At 41.7% G+C, this 20,382-nt stretch overlaps 1 protein-coding gene across 2 annotated transcripts; it reads left to right on the forward strand.

Annotated features, from left to right (window-relative positions):
- On the forward strand, positions 1 to 20,382 carry SAAL1 (serum amyloid A like 1). Of its 2 annotated transcripts, XM_077321584.1 has the most exons (13): positions 1 to 154; positions 1,876 to 2,003; positions 2,741 to 2,854; positions 4,441 to 4,524; positions 7,212 to 7,291; positions 8,678 to 8,737; positions 9,368 to 9,483; positions 11,411 to 11,594; positions 12,684 to 12,769; positions 12,890 to 13,078; positions 13,867 to 14,045; positions 14,801 to 14,893; positions 15,622 to 20,382. In XM_077321584.1, exons 2-13 carry the CDS (start codon positions 1,878 to 1,880, stop codon positions 15,712 to 15,714), a joined length of 1,404 nt encoding a protein of 467 aa, XP_077177699.1. In that variant the 5' UTR covers positions 1 to 154; positions 1,876 to 1,877; the 3' UTR covers positions 15,715 to 20,382. The 2 variants fall into 2 exon arrangements, with proteins under 2 accessions (XP_077177699.1, XP_077177700.1); XM_077321585.1 differs by lacking the exon at positions 15,622 to 20,382 and having other exon boundaries at positions 13,867 to 14,007.

Below are 20,382 nucleotides of genomic sequence, written 5' to 3' on the forward strand. Positions count from 1 at the left end.
CGTGCGCGCGCGCGGGGAAGCGGCCGGGCGAGGGCGCTGCTGTGCAGGGGCTGGCGAGAGGCCGGCAGGCGACGGCGCGACCGGATGGAGTAGGCGCGTTTCTGGTGTGCTTGTTGCGGACTCGCGCCGGAGTGTGGTCGGGTGTTGCGCGAAGGTCTGGACTGCCTCTTGACCCCCTGGATAGCCTCCCCCCTCCCTCCCTCCCTCCTTCCCCCCGCCGCGCCCTTCTGAGCAGGGGCCTGAGGCGGCTCGACTGCCGACCCCCGGGAAAGGTTGGGGGCTGGAGGCCTGTTCTGGAGGGGGCGGGGCGGGGGCAAAGGGAACCAGTCCCGCCTGTGCAGGAGGAGGCCGCTGCCGCCCAGGGTTGCTGAAGCGCGAACACGAGGGAGAGATTTGTTGTACGGCTGTCGAGGTTCTGAGGAGTGCGCTAGAGATTCCCCGTGGCGGGGAGGCCGGCTTCTCCTGTCAAGCGGGCGTGTGGCTGGCCCTAAATTCACCCGAGGCTGAGCCCCGGGACCTGTTTTGTGGACCTCCCTTGGGGGCACGGCATTAAACTCAATCAAAGAAAAAACCCGCCTTCCTTTTGAGCACAGAGCTGAGTTTGGGATTCATTTATGCTGGTTTTATTCTGCCGTTTTCCCACTAGATAAGAAAGGATTTTCGGAGCAAATAGGTTTGAGCCCCAACAACGTGCATTTTAGAGCGTCAACATTTAAGGCATACTCCGTTCCTGCAGTACAACATCTGTTTTAAAGCCGTCTCTTGTTATCTTTGCAGTGTTCTCCCCCTCCCTGTGTTTGTTATGGGATTTGCCTGCAGATACACATCTTGAGCTTCCTTGTCCTTTTTTACGGAATGCATGATTGAAGTATTTCCCTTTTCATTCTTGATCAGATGCTGCTAACTCTGTAGAGTGGAACAAATTTCATGACTTTATAGTCTTTTTAAACAGTGTATTCAGATTCCTCCCTCAAATTTAATCCTCATAACAAAGTTAGAGGCAAGTGGCACCTTTAAGACCAACAGACTTTAATTCAGGTTTTATTCATTTGAACTCTGGTGCTGGAGAAGGCTTCTGAGGATTCCATGGACAGCAAAAGTCACAAACAAGGAAATACTAGAACACATAAAACCTGATATATCACAGTAGGGCAAAATCATGAAACTGGCTCACTTACTTTGGCCATATCATGCAATCCAACTTGTTAGAGAAAGCAGTTATGCTAGGATTGGCCCGTGGTAAAAGGAAACCAGGATGACAAAAAACACTATGTTTAGACATGATGAAAATGGACACTGGCCAGAAAATTGTAACTAAAAGAAGTGGTACAAGATGCAAAGGCGTAGTGACATCTGAGCCATAGGATCACCAAGAGTCAGACACAACTGAATGGTGCATAAAGCTCATACCTTAAATAAATCTTTGTTGTACTACTGAACTCAAACTTTGTTTTCCTGCTTCAGACCAACTCACCTGAATTTAGTTTTCATGTTATCTACTGCTGAATCCCAGACTCTTATAGCATTTGACTTAATACTTGTTGAGAGAGTTGGATGGAGGACCCTGATTCCTGCTGCTTGAAAGAAATGTGTTTCAGGTCTTTGCAGTCAGAATGAAAAAACAATAGCTCACGTATGCACAATCTGTTGAGTTAAGGTATTTACTGTGTCATCCTAAGAAGAAGCACATCCCTTCTAAATGTATTTGAATCCATGAACTTAGAAGGGTATAATCCTGTTTAGGATGATACTGTCAGTTTTATCTGTTGACTTTGTTTGGGGCAGAAGTAGTACTGAGAGGAGTCTGGCTCTTGTAAACTCATGTACATTTTCCTTTTGAATAACCTTGTCTGGTGTGTGGTTTGGTTTACTCAGATATGGACCGTAATCCATCACCACCCTCCAGTGATGCAGAGGAAGAGGCAGCAGTTGCTGGGGATTCCATTGGAAATACAGTCTATAGCAAGCACTGGCTATTCAGTGTCCTGACAAAGTTAATAGAGGTACACTACATATGCTGTCTCCTGTCGAGTGATAATTCCATGAAGTGTTACTAGTGAGAGCATGATCTTGCTGCTGCCAAATCCCAACTAAACAGAGGGTAAAGAGATGGAATATTTAAAGTACAGGATGGGAGCTGAAAGTTGAATCCTCCTTAACCCACTTTTCCTACCATCTCATCCCTCATAACAACTTTTTAAAAGCCTCTTTTGCTAGGTTGCTCTCTTTATTGGTTAAGTCCCTCCAGGAGCAAACTGGCTTTTAAAACCCTCTTAACAAGGAGAAAAACATGAGCTGGGGAAGGATTTGGCTCCCACCTGCCCATCCTACACTTTAAATCTACCTCTGTCCCAGCTACCTGAAGCTTGTCAGGCTTGGGCATGACTCATCACATGACATTTCTTCTGCTTATATATTTGATATAGCAAATGATTGGACTCAATGGACTGGGGTGAGCTTCAAGGCTTGATCCCAATCTGAACCCAAGGCTCTCCAGTCCTAGTATAATACTCTGAACAGTATATTGCTGTGCCTTTCTGTATACATTTTCCTTAGTTTAAGATATTTTCACAACTGGTACTGTGAATGGTATCTCAGTTTGGCATATAATTAGACTGAATGAAACTGTGTTTTACAAAATTCACTGATACTTGCTTTTTAGTTGGTTTACACAAGACTTCACATATGATTGTCGGCATCTGAAGTGCTAATTTGGTTCCTTCTTTACTCTCTCTGGAAGGTTATTAGCCCTAAAAAGGGCGAGTCTGAGTTGAACAATGTCGATACTGAAGTGGATCTAGATGAAGATATGGAGAATGACATTTGCAAAGTTTGGGATATGTCAATGGATAAGGTAATTTTGCTGTCTTGTTTAGCTTTGAAATGAGATACAGATCTGAGATTTTTTCTTCCCCCTTCTGTCTTTTAGGCAGGCACATTTTGGGAAATGTATGTAGCTTGTGCTGACTTGAGTTAGAGTCATAGGTATTCAAGATCTTCCAGTTCTTGAATTACTTTCTCTGTGTTGTGCCATTTGTTTCTAAAGTATTGAAAATTGGCTTGGGGAGATGTTTTTCTTGCCTTAATTTCCCTTCTTAAATGATGAGATGAAGCATCATAGGCACCTCCTAAAAGCAGACATTTAATGCAATAAGGCCTGAGCTAAAACAGCTTGAAGGCAAATTGAGACAGTTATTGAAATTCCTTTCTTTACAAACAGCAAGGTTTGTCTGTCACAGACTTCCTGAGAATCACTGAGATAATCTGAGCCAGTTTCATAACAGGGTAGGATGTGCAGTGGAAAGCATAACTTAAATATCGTCTTTTTTGTTCTTTAGTAACTTGTAACAGATTGCTCTAGTAAAAGCTTAGTTATATTATGACAGCATTAAAGGTAAAGGTATCCCCTGTGTAAGCACCGGGTCATGCCTGACCCTTGGGGTGACACCCTCTAGCATTTTCATGGCAGACTCAGTACGGGGTGGTTTGCCAGTGCCTTCCCCAGTCATTACCGTTTACCCCCCAGCAAGCTGGGTACTCATTTTACCGACCTCGGAAGAATGGAAGGCTGAGTCAAGCTTGAGCCGGTTGCTGGGATTGAACCAGCCTCATGGGCAGACAGCTTCAGACAGCATTTCTGTTGCCTTACCACTCTGCGCCACAAGAGGCTCTTTATGACAGCATTAAAGGTAAAGGTAAAGGTATCCCCTGTGCAAGCACCGAGTCATGTCTGACCCTTGGGGTGACGCCCTCTAGCGTTTTCTTGGCAGACTCAATACGGGGTGGTTTGCCAGTGCCTTCCCCAGTCATTACCATTTACCCCCCAGCAAGCTGGGTACTCATTTTACCGACCTCGGAAGGATGGAAGGCTGAGTCAACCTTGAGCCGGCTGCTGGGATTGAACTCCCAGCCTTATGGGCAAAGCTGTCAGACGGCTGCCTTACCACTCTGTGCCACAGTAACTGTTATTAATGTTAACCATAAACTCAGAAAATAAGGTTGTAGACTCAGAAACATAGAATTGGAAGGAGCCATACAGGCCATCTAGTCCAAACCCCTGCTCAATACAGGATCAGCCTAAAGCATCCAGGATAAGTATCTGTCTAGTCACTGCTTGAAGACTGCCAGTGAGAGGGAGCTGACCACCTCCTTAGGCAGTCAATTCCACTGCTGAACTACTCTGACTGAAAAATTTCCCCCCCCCCCCCGGATATCTAGCCAGTATCATTCTACATGTAATTTAAACTCATTACTGCAGGTCCTATCCTCTGCTGGCAACATAAAGAGATTTGGATGATTGGCTTACTTTGTACTGGACAAATACGAATTGAGAAAATAATCACCTTGTGTTGATCATAAATAATGGGCCCATTGACTCTGAGTGAGCAAAAGGCTTAATGTTCTTTGAGAAAATTTTAAAAGTAATCTTTCTTTTTTTAGGATGTTGCTTTATTTCTTCAAGAGTTTAATGCTCCTGATATATTTATGGGAATTTTTGCCAAATCAAAGAGTCCTCGGCTTACTGTAAGTCTTGATAAGAATATTTTTATATAGCAAATTGTAAGGTAAATGGCAAAAAAGTAAACATTTGAGAGTGTTCTGCCAGAAGATTGAAACTATCATATCACAATGTTTTTGGAGTTCCATCAACTGTTGTTATTAGCCTTTGTCTCTCGGATTTTAGAGACTTGCTCTGTGTAATCTACCTTGAGTCCAAGTGAGAAAGGTGGACTGTAAATAATGTAAATAAAGAATAGAAATAAAATAATCCTGTTCTCAAACCTTGGTGGATTTGCCTAGCGTAAGGTGACCAGATTATCCCACTTTTGGAGGGACATCTGGGGGCACCTGGCAAATTGTACTTATGCTGAAATTAAAAATATATTACAATACTATTTTTGCGTTCTATACATTCTATGAAACTTTTTGTTGCTCCATATAGACCACATTTTAAATCAAGAACACCCCCCCCCCCAGTCAATGGTGTCCTGTTTTACCAATGTTAAAATCTGGTCACCTTAGCATGACTCCCATTGAAGCAGAAACTCCCCCTCCTGTGAAATGGGTTTAAATTGATAGCTCAAGAGTGATTTTGAGTTTTAGTTGTGGAAACTATTTTCTGTCATAGAATCACAGGTTTGTACGGGTTCCAGTGAATCATGAATTCCATTTCCCTCCTCCTCTCCTTGGTAGTTTTTTCTCTGTTTCAGTTTTCCATGTTTCCCAATTTTTCCTTTGTATAGCCTCCTTGAGTCTTGAGAAAAGTGGACTAAAATGCTCTTTAATGAATACACAAAAAAACTTCTAAGGAGTTCGCCAAATTAATAAATTAACAATATATTTCATGGCTGAATTGTTCTAATAGTTCAGGAGGTATTCCAGATGATTAACATGGTGTTTCTTAAAAATTTAAAACCACTACTGAACTGGAAAGGGTGACAATGGTTGTCTCTCCTCTCTGTAATAATTTAGTATTCAGTCAGTCAGTCAGTAACCTTTTATTGGCATAAATTTTGTATTCAAAATTGTATTCATAGACCATCTCAGTCATTTTTATGTAGGCAAAATAGAAGTCTAGTGCCTTCCTGTTTTTATTGACATTTCTATTTAGTGCTTTCCATTCTGTCAGTATCCACTTTGAATGACGGTGGCTAGGATGGTACATACCTCGAAAATGGAGTGGTGTTGGGTTTCTCAAAGCAGGTCAAGATCTCATGCACCCTACCTTGCTCTTTGAAAAGCAGATTGGCATGGTGGCTAGGAATGTCTTCTGCCAACTGCATCTGTCATGATACCTGGACTCAGTCCATCTGTCTTCACTGATCCATGCTTCTGTAACCTCACAATTGGATTACTGCAACATGCTCTAGGTCAGTGGTTCTCAACCTGGGGATCGGGACTCCTTTGGGGGTCAAATGACCCTTTCACAGGGGTCACAGCAGGGCAAGCAGCTTGGCGGGGGTGGTACCATCCACACAACAGCCTTGTGGGGTAGATCAAGATAGAGCATTTGTCTGTCTGGAGCAGCATAAAAGAGTGAGATTGGCATGGTGGGACAAGAGGCAGAACTGAATTGAGAAATCTCCGAAAACGCCCAATTTATATATGATTATGAACAATGGCGCTTCACACCATTGGTCAGTTTCGGTTTCATTTCTGTGAAAGAACACTTGCATAATTTTATGGTTGGGGGTCACCACAACATGAGGAACTGTATTAAAGGGTCGAGGCATTAGGAAGGTTGAGAACTACTGCTCTAGGTGAGGCTGCCCTGGAAGACAACCTGGAAATTACAAGTGTTCCAGAATGGGACAGCCTGATTTTCGTCAAGGGCTAGCCACAGGGAGCATATGCTGCCCATTTTGAAACAGCTATATTGGCTGCCAGTCCGTTTCTGGCTTCAGTTCAGGTGCTGCTTATGACCTATTAGCCCTTCATGACCCACATACCTGAAGGTCTGTTTCCTTCCATGTGTCTATGAATACCAAATAGAGTCTTCACGCATTCATCATTGGCTATCCCACACATAAGGAGGCCTGTCTGGCATCAACTGGAGCCTGGTCCTTTTTGATCATGGCTTCTGCTCTGTGGCATAACCTCCTTGAAGAAGTACTTGTTTGCCAGACCTTTTGACAGGATTTAAATAGCAGGCATGTTTTACGAATGGAAGGAGAGAGAGAGAGATTTGGGGTTTATGGTTTTGTTTGGGTTTAAATTGGAAATGTTTTTAAAATGTTATTGGAAGCTGCTTTGAACCATGGGGAAAGGCAGAGTAAAAATGTAGAAATAAATAATTCTTCAGTGGGGAAAGCAGTAAAAGGTGATACCACAGGAAGCAGAGCCAACCACAAAATATGAGGGAATGAAGTTATGTGTAGCTTCAGTAGCAACTCTTCAACTTTCCAGGCAGAAACTTTGCTTAACAGGATGCCTTTTAAAATAAACACATTGTTTAAAAACATTTTCTTGCATACTCGCAACTTACATTGAGTGATGCTGTTAAGACAGATCACATTGAAGTAACTTTTTAGAAATCTGCACAGGCAATTAGAAGTCCTGCTGTGAAAAAGCCCCATTTGGTCCCACACACTTGCTAGACCTCTGATGGGCACCAGAAAAGGGGTCTGTTGTCACCCAGGCAGCCATGGGTACCACATTTGGGGTGGGGGTGGGCTGTCCTAGTATGTTTTTAACTATTTTTGTCGTTTCAGGAAATCTGTGTTGGAATACTAGGTAATATGGCTTGTTGTCAAAAGATATGCATGTCCATTAGTAAAGACGAGAATCTTGGGTAAGTGGTATAATATTGGTTTCTTATGAATTTTAGAGCAATGTCTGTGGATTAAACATACCAGTTTATGTAGGTGCCAGTTTTGACCCAAATATGATCATTGTTATTGATAAAACACATGGCCAACCATCCAACCGAAAGTGAAAATGGTTTGAGAAGTCTTTGACTTTGATGAGGAAGATGCTTTAGTGACTCTTAAAAAGAGCTGTGTCATTGGAGTGGCAGAGGCCAAATATGAAAGACAAAATGGGTTTATTCTAATTATTGGGGGATGTTTGGGGTTTTGTGAGGACCTGTGTAAATAAGAGAGAGTGATGGTTTGGTACAGAACATTATAGGAGTGGTGAGGAAAAGAGATGATTCAGCATTAAAGTCAAAAAGATAGTGGGATGTTTAGGTACAGTGGAAGGATAAGGGCTGTTAGGGTTCAAGGAGAAAGAGTTCAGCAGAAATTTACACATAAAAGAGGAGATTGAGACTGTGGCTTTGACAGAGGCTTAGAGAAGAGGCAATGAGGAATAGTCACTTGGATACCTATATAGATGAATAGTGTTGCATAGCACAATAAAAATATAAACATACAAATTCAAATGTGAGGCTTTTTGAGGGTATGTAGTTTCCTTCTGCTTTTCTCCTGAACTGATATTTTAGCTGTTTTAGTAGCATCAATGCAGATGTACTTAGAACATAACAGGAGTCTTTTTCTCTGTTGGAGTGAGGATATCTTCAGTTTCCTGAGCTTCATATGTCAGGCCGCTGCTTCAAAAATACTGAATATTTTTTTGAATTTGCCTGTCCTCCCTTTCTGCCCTGCAGATTCTTCTCTTTAAAAAAACCCCGAATAAACACTGCAAATGAGAGAATATGGGAGATTTGTTTCACTGTTCCCCAAATTTCCCATTTTTACCTAGAAGCAATTTTAATATGCATAAAAATGTAGTCGCAGTGAGATTGAAACACCAGCAGAGCTTTTTAAGCCTCCATGGTGACTATTTTAAAAAGATCTTTAAATTTTCTGTTAGATTAACTTGGAGAAATCTTTCTGTTGCCTACTGCTTGTGCTGTGGAAATGTTAAAATGTATATATAAAAAACCCTTTTTTTGCAAGCCATTTACAATTTCCCATGTAAATGTCCTAGCCAAATATCTATTTAAATCCAAGGGTTTTGATCCAGAGGCTTTGTGTCCTTAATGATAGCATCACTTTTGCTTTAAGGTTTTGTGATGCCCCGCTATTGAGCCTACTGTCTGTTTTTGCAGTTGTAAACTTTACTGACATGCTCTTAGGAGGTAATGGTATCTGTATAGAAAAAGTAATGAGAAAATGACTGTTAAAATCACCCCTGTTTGCAATACTTAGTGATGTTTGCAATACCACTTTTTCAGGCAGTTGATATTGCAGCGTTTATGTGATTCAGATCCCCCAACTCTGCTTGAAACAAGCAGGTAGGTTTAAAATATTTGTAAATGATATATCCTTCTACAGATAAAGAATAGGTCCATAGATGCTCTTTATTTTCTCGATGAAGGATTAAGTTCTCTGTACACTTTAATGTGAGTCCCATTGAGAGCCAGCTTGGTGTAGTGGTTAGGAGCACAGATGTCTAACCTGGCAAGCCAGGTTTGATTCCATGCTCCCTACATGCAGCCAGCTGGGTGACCTTGGGCTCACCGCAGCACTGATAAAGCTGTTCAGACTGAGCAGTAGTATCAGGGCTCTCTCAGCCTCACCCACCTCACAGGGTGTCTGTTGTGGGGAGAGGAAAGGGAAGGCGATTATAAGCCACTTTGAGACTCCTTCAGGTAGAGATAAGCAGCATATAAGAACAAAATTCTTCTACTTCTTCTTGAATTCAGTAAAACATCTGAATAAATATGCTTGCCATAAGGCTGTAAAAATTTGTTATTTTCCTGTCCCTAAACTACACATGTGAATTGGGTTTTAATCATTATATGCTTGATATTTTAATTGGCTTATGTTTGTAAATCTTGTGTGTTCTTTATTTATTTTTGCATAACTAAAGTTAATGTGACTTTATTCACAAAAATTACAGGCCAATTTTGCAATTTTTCTAGATTGTTACTGACTTGCCTCTGCCATCCTGAGGTTGCCAATATTTGGGTGGAAAGAATCCGAGGAAGTCCATCGGTGTATGACTGTGTCTGTTTTATCATGTCTAGCTCTACAAATGGTAGGCTTCAAGTAGTTTTGGTGCTAATATAGTCACACTAAAGTTTGTGAACTGGAAGAACTAAATATTTTTAAATGGTATTTGACCATACAGGTACTGTGTCAGGCTAGGGAGGGGTCCCTGTAGAAAGAGCACAGCAACAAAGGTTTTTTGAATATCTATGTTGCTTGTGCAATCAAGGGTGCTCCCTGTGTAGAGAAGTATTATAGCATGTTGTAAATACAAAAAAACCCCAAACACCTGAAACAATCCAGATTTAGTTTTGAATTACATGAACTATGGAAAGCACATGAGCCTCTTGTGGCGCAGAGTGGTAAGGCAGCCGCCTGAAAGCTTTGCTCATGAGGTTGGGAGTTCGATCCCAGCAGCCGGCTCAAGGTTGACTCAGCCTTCCATCCTTCCGAGGTCGGTAAAATGAGTACCCAGATTGCTGCTGGGGGGTAAACGGTCATGACTGGGGAAGGCACTGGCAAACCACCCCGTATTGAGTCTGCCATGAAAACGCTAGAGGGCGTCACCCCAAGGGTCAGACATGACTCGGTGCTTGCACAGGGGATACCTTTACCTTTACCTTTATGGAAAGCACCAAAAGAGGGGGGGGGGGCAGACTTGCTTTCACTATGCAGCTGCAGAAGTTATCAATTTCTCTTTAGGTTTTTAAAAAGTGTGTGAAATTTACAAGAGCATTTAAGTGGTGTAGCCAGCATGGCATAGTGGTTAAGAGCCATGGATTCTAATCTAGCAAATCAGGTTTGATTTCCAGTTCCGACACTTCAAGTCAGCTGGGTGACCTTGGGCTAGTCTCAGTTCTCTCAGAACTCTCAGCCTCATTTACCTCACAGGGGGAGAGGAAGGAAAGGTGATTGTAAGCTGCTTTGAGACTGTTCCCCTCAGTCACCTTGGCTAGTAGCCATTGATAGGCATCCTCCACGAATCTATCTAATCCCCATTTAAAGCTGTTTATTCCTGTGACAATCACTACATCCTCTGGCAGTGAATTCCATATTTTATTCACTCTCTGTGTAAAGCAGCATTTCCTTTTGTCTATCCTGCTCTTCTTCTAAGTCTTATTTTCAAAAGGTTTATGCATCCATGGCAAATCACCTTTTTAAAGACTATGGGTGCAAGCCTTGGCAGCGTTATGTGGAAGTTACATAACAATTATTTCCTTCACTTATACTCTGACTGTCTCCCAAGCAGGGACCCCGTAGCAGCTTGTGTTGTTCTCCTCTCCTGTTCACAACAACGCTGTGAGGTAAATTATGTTGAATGTATGAGACTGGCCCAAAATCATCCAGCAAGATTCCATGACAGAAGTGGGATCTTCCAGATCCTTGTCTTACGCACTTGCTACTCCACAGTGCTGGCTTTCAAATAATTAGTGTTTGACGTTTTAGTATAACCAAACTTTATCTAAATACATCATTGTATTTAAAGTAATAGTATTCTGGACCCATAGAATGCAGTGGGTTTACTGCTGAGTAATTAGCTTGCAGACACTCCCCCCTCCCCCTCATTCTGAGTGTTGTAAGTTCTTGAAATTATCCTGCAAGTCGGGAAGGGACTGGAAAGAGGAATGCAAACTCTATAGGGAGGGGAGCCAAGGAAAGAAGGAGCAAATGAACATTTTACAATTTTTAAAATGTAATTCTTTGTGGATGGGCCAGCTGCTACCATCTACAGAGTGTGAAATCAGGGAGACAAAACCATTGTTTGTAAAAGCACTCTCAGTATTATATTAATAGGATGTAGTTAGGAGGAACAACCCAGCTTGGATTGTCAAATATCTGATTATTGTGTAAAACCGTGACATGTACTGAAACTATATTCTAAGGTGAGTGGGGAGAAAACTGTGTGTGCTGTTGGTACTGGTTGAGAAACAGTTGATGAACAAACAAACATGGTGTTTTAATTATTTTTGGCACAGTGGAATTGCTTGTGAAAGTAGGTGAAGTTGTTGATAAGTTATTTGATCTGGATGAAGAACTTATGCTAAACTGGATTAAAAATGGCACTCAGAGGACAGTGGAGCAGCCAACAGATGATTCTCCAAAATCATTTCCAGATTTTGAGATTATACCTTGTCTTCTTGAAGCTGCAAAACAAGTCTGGTAATTATATGGATATATACTTGTGTGCACATGACCGTGAAAACTGTTACAATTGGCCCCAGTTATAGCTCCATACTTCTTGGTTTCATATGTCTTTATTTTAAGCATGTTGATTTATTGAGTTTCATAATTGAATGGGGATTTCATGATTGAATGGGGATTGTTCCTCATCATTCCAGGTCAGATTCTCTATCCCCAACACTACATTGGCTTTTCTCCTTTTGAGAAGGTGATCCTTGTAACTAATGTAACTTGGTGAGGCATTCTCCATAAAGGACTAATTTGCTAGTCTTAAATGTTGTTAAAGGTTTTGGGATGGCCACACCAACAAGTGGTAGATAGTCAAAGAATTCTTGAAAAAGGTTCTGAATAAAAAAGTTAAGTTTTTTGAAATAGCTGAACCAGGCAAGGAAAGCCCACAGAAAGCACATAATCTTGTATTAACCTTCATTATTGACTCTGGTGGTAAAATGTTGGGGGAATTGAATGGACCAAACCATTCATATGGTAGAGGGAGAACTACGTTTTAATATTCTCCCAGGTGTTTTTTAAAGAAAGATGTTTTTAAAAGAAAGTTTGCATACTATGGAGCAGGTTTACTAGAACTTTTTTTGGGAGGGTGTCAGTATTTTTACATCTCATGTCTGCTAATGGAATTGGCGCAGTCTTCTCTTCCACCTTGGGATTCTGCCATCTCGTTTTGCAGCACATGGGCCACACAGAGGTTTGTGCAGCTGAGTGGGGAAGCCAGTGGGGTTCCTTCAGTTTATATATCGCCAGAAACTGTCTCCAAATAGAAACATGTCCATTTGTTCACATTTTAAAAGTTTGTGTATTCTTACAACAAAAACAGAGATTATGGATCGATAAAAAGTGCTGAAAGCAAAAGTGCAACAAGGTCTGTCAGGGAGAGAGCAAATTTAGCTCTTTGCAATTAAATGCTCTGGTTGTAATTTTTAAGAAACTACAGGTGAACACATGGATCCCCCTAGTCCTGTCTAGCGTAAGCTCATGAACAATTTTATGTACACAGAAAGAATTCTTTGTGGTTAATTACCTTTAAAATAATTTGTACATTTGCTGTTGCAGCTCAGATAACAATGCAGAAGGACTTGATGTTTATATGCATATCATGCAACTTCTCACCACAGTAGATGAAGGCACTCAGGCTATTGGTAAGACATTTTGATTAAACTTTATTGGGTCAGTATATCTGTCCAGACATCATGGTTCCTTTAGTCAAGGTTTTAAAAAAACCTACTCATGGAGGGCTTTTTTTCCATTTTCTTCTCAAGTACAGACTACAGATGGTGGAAAGGAAACATGGAATTTGCTGAGTGATCTCTTTTGTAATGATCTCTGCCAGCCAGATGATCCACCAATTATTGTTCAAGAGCAGAAGATGGTGTTGGCTTCAATTTTGTCTGTGCTGTCAGCCATCTCTGCTTCACAAACAGAAAAGGAATATGCCAAGATAGGAAAAAGTGAGTGTTTTTACTTGTATTGTAATTAAGTTTTAGGGAATATTATCAAGCTTTCTGGGGACAAGAAATGAACTACTGAAGTGGTAGTTAGGAATTGAAAGAATGACTGAATAGTGAGGGTGGGGGTATGGGCTCTATTGTAGGCCAGAATGATAGTGGAGAATGGTAAAAACTGGAGAAATAAGTTCATAGAATTATAGAGTTGGAAGGGGCCATACTGGTCATCTAGTCCAACCCCCTGCTCAATGCAAGGTCAACCTAAAGCATCCAGGATAAGTGTCTGTTCAGCTACTGCTTGAAGACTGCCAGTGCAGGGGAGCTCAACACCACCTTAGGCAGCCAATTTCACTGCTGAACGACTCTGACTGAAGAGTTTTTTTTCCTGATATCTAGCTGCAAGTAGTTTAAACTGTGTGTCTTTTCCTCTGCTGCCAACAGGAACCGCTCCCTGCCTTCTTCCAAGTGGCAAACGTTCTAATACATAAAGAGAGCAATCTTGTCCTCTCTCAACCTCCTCTTCTCTAGGCTGAACATTCCCCTCAGCCTTTCCTCGTAGGGTTTGGTAATCTAGCTATAACCAGTTTCCTGGGTGCATCCTAACTGCATGACTTCCGATTGTCTGCTTTATCCTTCTTTGTACATGCTATACCACGAAGATAGGCTTTTATATTTAATCTTTCATTGGTGTCTTCCAATGTCAAAAGTTTTAAGTTTGATAGCTGCAGGAAGGAAACTATGGAATATGTATTTTAGTTCATAAAACATTCTTCATTTGCTTTGTTTATCAGATCTGCCTCTGATTGGTAGCTTGATTAGAGTGTTACAAAACATGGAGGAATGTGGGAAGAGACCTACAGATGGCTCTAAAGAATCACAGTCAGAGGAATCTGAAGAAGACTTCCATTTTAAAATCTTGAAGGACATTTGTTGTGAGTTACTGTCCAATATATTTCAAGAGCTATCTAAGGTAAAATTTTTATAATCATGGAAATTCAAAGGGGAAGCTTTCAGACTCTTTTATTTGAGCGATTTTATCACACACACCCTAGGTGCAGTTAGCCCTGTGATAATTTTTGACATGGAAAAGTACTTTATTCCCCCCCCCACACACACACACATGAAAATGTGATAAATATCCTTCAACTTTATGGTAGATTCATCATTAAGATATCCAACATACAAACTTAAGTACAGATCACTTACATGGGGTTGCTTTGCATCAAATACAGTTTAAATTGAGCCTTAACACTTCTTTCTGCAAAAATCTTATTAGAAAATGAAGTTGTAACAATAGAGATTGAGGCCTTCATAATAAATTAATGGTAATGTATTTGTGATATGAGTTCTTTTATTCAGCTTCTTTATAGGAAAAGGGGGGGGATTCTTACTGTGTTAAACACCAGTTTTCAGCTCTTGTCTCAGTGGTGCTACAGATCAGTCAAAGCATCCAATCAGCCAGGGCTTGGCATTGAGATGGGACTTCTGGGGGATTTATTGTGCTTTTCCAAGTACAAGTCATTCTCTGTGCATTTGAGTGTTGGGTACAATTCCCCATGTACAGCGCTATTGCCAGTATTTACTTCTGTGCTGTAGCTCTGAGCTTCATTGTCAGATCTTATAAGTTGGTACAGTACAAAAATCAATGGTTTATTAACCAAGGACTGGTATAAATAGACTCTATTCAAAAATATATATGAATTAAAGATGGTTTTGTGTCTTCAGGAAAATGTTTTGGAAGGGCTGAAGCAAAACCATCTAAATGAACAGAAGTGTTGCTGTGCATTTCAAAATCTCCTCCCTTTTTATTCCACGTCGGTATGTATGGTATCTGATATGGGTGTGACATATTATTTGCCTTTATTGTATTGGAAAAGATTAGAAGAAATGCATAGCTGCAAGCTGCAGTATTGGCTGAAAACCTAGAGACCTGTAGCCAGAGAGTCTGCCATAAGTTACAATCAGTAACTCAGTCCTGCACAGCTACAGCTACCTCTTCTTCTAGGCTCCCCTGGGTTACTTTCTATGTTAAAGCTTTTTCATGTTGCATCTAAAATAAGATGCTTCCTGATAGGTGAGGGAATGAAAATGAACCCTGTGTTTACCTATAACAGATAGGGTATCAGTTGAGTTGTGATTCCATAGCCTCTTGGTGAGTTAGCATCTAGTAGAAATTCAGCCTAATTGTGACAACAGCTTTTGCAAATCTGGAAGGAGGGCAGGCAGCAGTTGGAAGAAGGGGTGGTCACACCCAGGCCTAAGAGCCATGGGGCCTTCAGAGCAACACCAGTAAGAATGTTATGACCCACTTTTGGTCCCCTGCCGGCAATCTGAAAACCTCTGAATTAGACGTTTCATGGGCAGTAAAAATAATCCCCACTTAATAGTATTAAGTAGTGCAAAGTCAGCTAGGGCTTTGAAAAGGATTTAAGTAATCTGGTTGGTTGGTTCATGTTTTTTTCAGTGAAGTAGTGGTATAACTCATATGCTAGATGTTTGGCAGTCATTTACCTAGTTCAACATTTATATTTCCTTTTTATTTCCAGGTGGAGAGTTTTTTAGAAGTGCTGCGTGAAGCTGATCAGTCACTTGCTGATACCTTAGGAAAACGCTTCCCTAGCTTGAAACTCCAGACATAGGAACAACTGAAATATATTTTCTTTCAGAAAGACTGCAATTTATTTCATTATAGTTTTTAAACACAGCAACACATAAAGGTCTCAGAAGGAATTACACTTGCATTCCTTAAATACAAGGAAAACTTACAATTTTGATACTTCAACTTGGTTTGCTGACTTTCCCAATACCTGCTTTATTACCATTAAAAATAAGAGGAGTGGACATTGTGCTAGCCATGTGCTTCCAGCCAGATAGAGGTTGTGTAGTCAGCATAATGATGTCATAAAAGTCAGTAGAACAGTGGAAAAAAGAAGAGCTATCTGAAGAAGAGGGCTGTGGCTCATGAAAGCTTAATTCGTAATAACTTAGTCTTTAAAGTGTCTCTGGAGTCTGTTATCTCAATCCAAGTGGCTACAGTTTAAATTGAATGTGCATCCAAGTATCAAGAGCCGGTTATCTTCCCTGCATATTCCATTCACCTGCTGATGGCAAGGATCCAGAGTTATGCTGTACAGATAGAAAGCATCTGTACTGATATTTGTGTTGTGATGCATATCCAGCTTTCGCCATGGTTCCTGGCATAGCAAGTGAAAGGTGCACACTGCTTCAGCATGCTGACCTTCCTTGAATTGGAACACCTGACGGTGCATTGGGGCAAGGCAGAATGCTTTGGCTGGAGTGATTCTAACGGGCCCATGTAATCCTGCTGGAAGCATGATCTTGCACAATTCACTTGAGAAATCACCATATGGGGTGGGGGAGGATGACAGCAATGCTTAGAAAGCTCCTTTGCCCATTTCTGCTCAGCTGTGCTACAGAGAAAGCTTTAAATAGGGACTTTGGAATTACAGTAGTTTCCAGTTCTGATATATTCTTAATAGTAAATTGTATTATGATTTTGATTATTGGTGTCCTCAGCTAACTTACATACATTGCTTTTATCACATGGGGTAAGTGGGAGATTGCTGTGATGGCCTGTTGGAACGCTCTGCCTTATGAGATTAGAGCCCTTCAAGGCCTGTAAGACAGAACTGTTCCTCCAGACCTATGGTTGAGGCTGGGTCTGGCCTCCTTACTTAAAATGCCAGAATGTTGACTAACAACACCACCGATGGTCAAAGGATATATATGTATACTTGATATATCAAGAAGAGGTCAGGGCAGCCTGTCTAAAATTTTAATTCCGTTTTGAGATTTAATTTTAATGCCAATAATTATAGGTTTAAGTATGGTTTTAATGATTTTTAATGATTATATTTGATTTGATATCAATATCAAATCAAATATAATCATTAAAAATCAGTTAGTCCCCTGGGAAAGGGTGGCATACAAATAGAAAAATAAATACATAAATGTATTTGTTTAAATTTGTAAATGGCCCTCTCCACCAAAGTGAAATCAGGATGGTGGACAACATGTACACAATACTATAATTTAGTTACATTAAAACCATTAGTAAACCTTATAAAATCCAAACTGACTACTCATCCACTATCTAATTGGCCCTCCACCAGTTAGGGTGCACCACCAATAGGGCCAATTAGTTCAAATTGCACTCTGCCAATGAGGGCCAATTGCACTGTCTCAGTGATGGCCAATCAGCTCAAATTGCATGTAGATAAGTTACTCCGTACCTGATGCTCCCCCCCCCCAAATAATCCCTCAACAGGAGATAGCCAGGAATGGCCCACCCTGGTAGTTTAGCCCCAATCAGGAGGCAGCTCTTAGCCAGGAAAGGCTAATAAGGGTTCGGCTCTTCGGCTCCTCCAGTTCCCTGCCAGTTTCAGAAGCTTGCTAGCTGGAAGAGGAGTCAGCCTCGGAGCATGCCCTGCTGCCAGTAAGTTGCCCTGGCCTCTTTCAACTCGGAGCAAGCTGCCTCTCCTGGCACAGTCTCTGCATCCTTTCTAGAGGGAAGGGGAAGGGGCTTTGGGATGCCTGGAAACAGTCTCCTGCCAGCCCCCTGGGGTCCAGGGCACACAGGAAAAGCCTCTGCCCTAGGAATGCTTACTCATGAGTAAGTCATGTGAGGTTTTCAATTTGCAATCTGAGAAGGGAAAAATGCTCTGGGGATAACCATCGCAGGTAATTGCAGCAGAAAAAATAATGGTGATGTGACTGGGCCTGGCAAGATGTATACTTTCCCTTTCCATAAGGATACCACATTGGTCTTGCTGTAATCTTTACAAGACCATCACAAGAAAGCAAATTTGAGACCAGGGACATGGAAGATGGGGAAACTAGATGGGGCACAGAAGCACCATGAAGCCCTGGTTTTTCTACCCTACTTATCCCTGCCCAAAGGAGTCTCAGAGTAGGGTGTAGCAATGATCTGTATTCATGAATGCCTGCCATTCATAGGATCCAACCCCCATTTTTCAACAAATGGAACATCTTTGGAATCTGCACAAAGACTCCGATGCTGTTTCCATACATGCAAAAGGCAAAACTCCCCATTGTCTCTGATCTACCAAAGACATCCTGGAAATGTGTATTCTGTTGATGATTTTAGAAGAATCATGTGATGATTTAAAAGTCAAGAAATATTATTGCTTTTTTATCCTGCGGTCAGAATCATTCCTCCATGACATGATGTAATTTCTCAGATATCCTTGACATATCAGCAAGCAACAGTAGAATGAGAAGAAGTCTTTGCATCACAGATTGTGAAGGCATATTGGTCATGTCAGATACTATTTTCACTAGTTCTGCTTAACAGACTGTGTACTGAGTCTGATGTTATATAATTTTGTTCAAAATGACACTGTTCTCCTGTGTAAAGGTCACCCTTTAGGGAACTAGAGTTCTTTTGCTATTAAGGGATGTTGCCAGTGCACAAGACACTACTTGAAAGAAAGCCATCTAAAATAATGCTGAATTCTGTAACAAATATTGTTTTTAAATTTAAATTAAAGAGGCTTTCATGGGTTGATGTGGGAAAGGCTTTCAAGATATTCAGTAGGTATGTCAGTTTCATCAGAGAGTGCATTAGCAGGTGCAAATCACTAACTTTCAGACTCCATTTCTCACGTGTTGCAGCGGGAATCTCAGGTCGAAGAGCCCAGGCCACCCCCTGGCATAATGAGGTACTGGAGGCAATAGAAAGACAGCTGCTGTGGGGAGAGAATAGTAATGAATTCATCAAGCCATGGATTAGAGTTCATTTTAAATCCTGTTCTGTGGTGGTGGTGGTGAGCAAAGAAACAATATTTCTCTGCCACCATTGCATCCACACAATGAAAACCAGTGGGAACTCTTCCCGGTCAGGGGCCTATTGGGTTCTGGACTATGGAATGAGGTGGGCTGCTTTGCAGCCTGTTGTGATGATTTAGCTCAGTGTTTCAGGGATAAATCTTATATGTTCCTTCTTGAACTCTACATTAACAGTAACAGGAGCAGATGGTCCCAGGGTCCTGACTTGCTCAGTTGTGTGTGGACAGGATTCTTGTAAGTTTGAGACCTGCCACCAGGTTGTACAGATTTTCCCTCTCTTGGCTGCTTAAATTGGGGGGGGGGGATGTCTGGGTCTAGGTGATAATGAATGCCTTTCTGAATGTGGGTTGATTGGGGTGGTTGCCACAGCCTTAAAGCAGACAGTTGTGCATCTTGGGTTACCAGATCCAGCTTGAGAGACTACGGAAGATATATGGATGGAGCCTGGGGGATGGGGGGGACAGGGACTTTAGTGGGGTGCAATGCCATACAGTCTACCCCCCAAAGCATCTCTTTTCCCCAGGGGACCTGATCTCTGTAGTCTGAGCTGAGTTGTAATTCCAGGGGTTCCCCCGGTTCCACCTAGAGGCTGGAATCCTTAGTTGCATCCACTTCCAATGAAACTTGCTCTGGACCAAGGAGAGCTAAATAGTTGCTTCCCAGTCTCAAATTTGCCATTCTTGAGCAAGGTGATGGAAGGTTTTCCTGAATTAGGCATATTGTTTAGATCCAGTTCAGCCTAGTTCCAGGCCTGATTATGGGACTGAAATGGCCTTGGGTGACCTGTGCTCGGAGATGGATGGGAGTGTAATCCTGTTAATTCTGGACCTCTGAGCAGCTTTCAGTACCATTAGTCATATCCTTCTGAACTTCCTTTCCAGAGGTGGCAGTGAAGGGTACCATTTTGTGGTGGTTTTTGACCTAATTGGAGGGGAGGTTTCAGAATGTGGTGCCTGGTCCCGTTCTCTGGTCTACAGAATCGTGCAAGATTCCATCAACATGAAGCTGCTGGGAGAGATCATTTGGTTATTTGGGCTAAGTTGCCACCAATAAATGGATGAGAGCTCTGCCTCATATTTCTAGCAGATCTGAGGAAGGCTATGGAAACCATGTACAGATGTCTGGAATGGATGAAGGCTAACAAGCTGAAACTTAATCCTGACAAAGTGGAGGTGCTACTTTTAGAGAAAGGTCTGGCCCAGGAAACAGGATATCTCATGTTCTGGGTGGAGCTACATTCCCCCTAAAGTAGCAGGTTCGTAAGTTTGGGAGTGCTGTAGGACCTGAGATAAGCAAGTGGCAGTGGGAGCCAAGGTGCCTTTCACCTGCTTTGAGGAGTCAGCTACAGGCATTCCTGGGGCAGGAAAGATCCCTCCCCAGTGGTGCTCGTAGCATCCAGATTAGATTACTGCAGTGTGCGATTTACAGAGCTTTTCTTAAAGAATGTCCATAAGCTAAGTCAGTATAGAATGCTATGG

Source organism: Paroedura picta, chromosome 2, assembly GCF_049243985.1.
Source record: "Paroedura picta isolate Pp20150507F chromosome 2, Ppicta_v3.0, whole genome shotgun sequence".
Taxonomy (NCBI): Eukaryota; Metazoa; Chordata; class Lepidosauria; order Squamata; family Gekkonidae; genus Paroedura; species Paroedura picta.

Bases quoted from the DNA above. Each gene is read 5' to 3' on its own strand.
- SAAL1 (XM_077321584.1), top strand. From the start codon at position 1,878: ATGGACCGTAATCCATCACCACCCTCCAGTGATGCAGAGGAAGAGGCA. The intron at 11,595-12,683 runs GTAATTATATGG...TTGCTGTTGCAG, and splicing joins GAAGCTGCAAAACAAGTCTG to CTCAGATAACAATGCAGAAG. The intron at 14,046-14,800 runs GTAAAATTTTTA...TTGTGTCTTCAG, and splicing joins TATTTCAAGAGCTATCTAAG to GAAAATGTTTTGGAAGGGCT.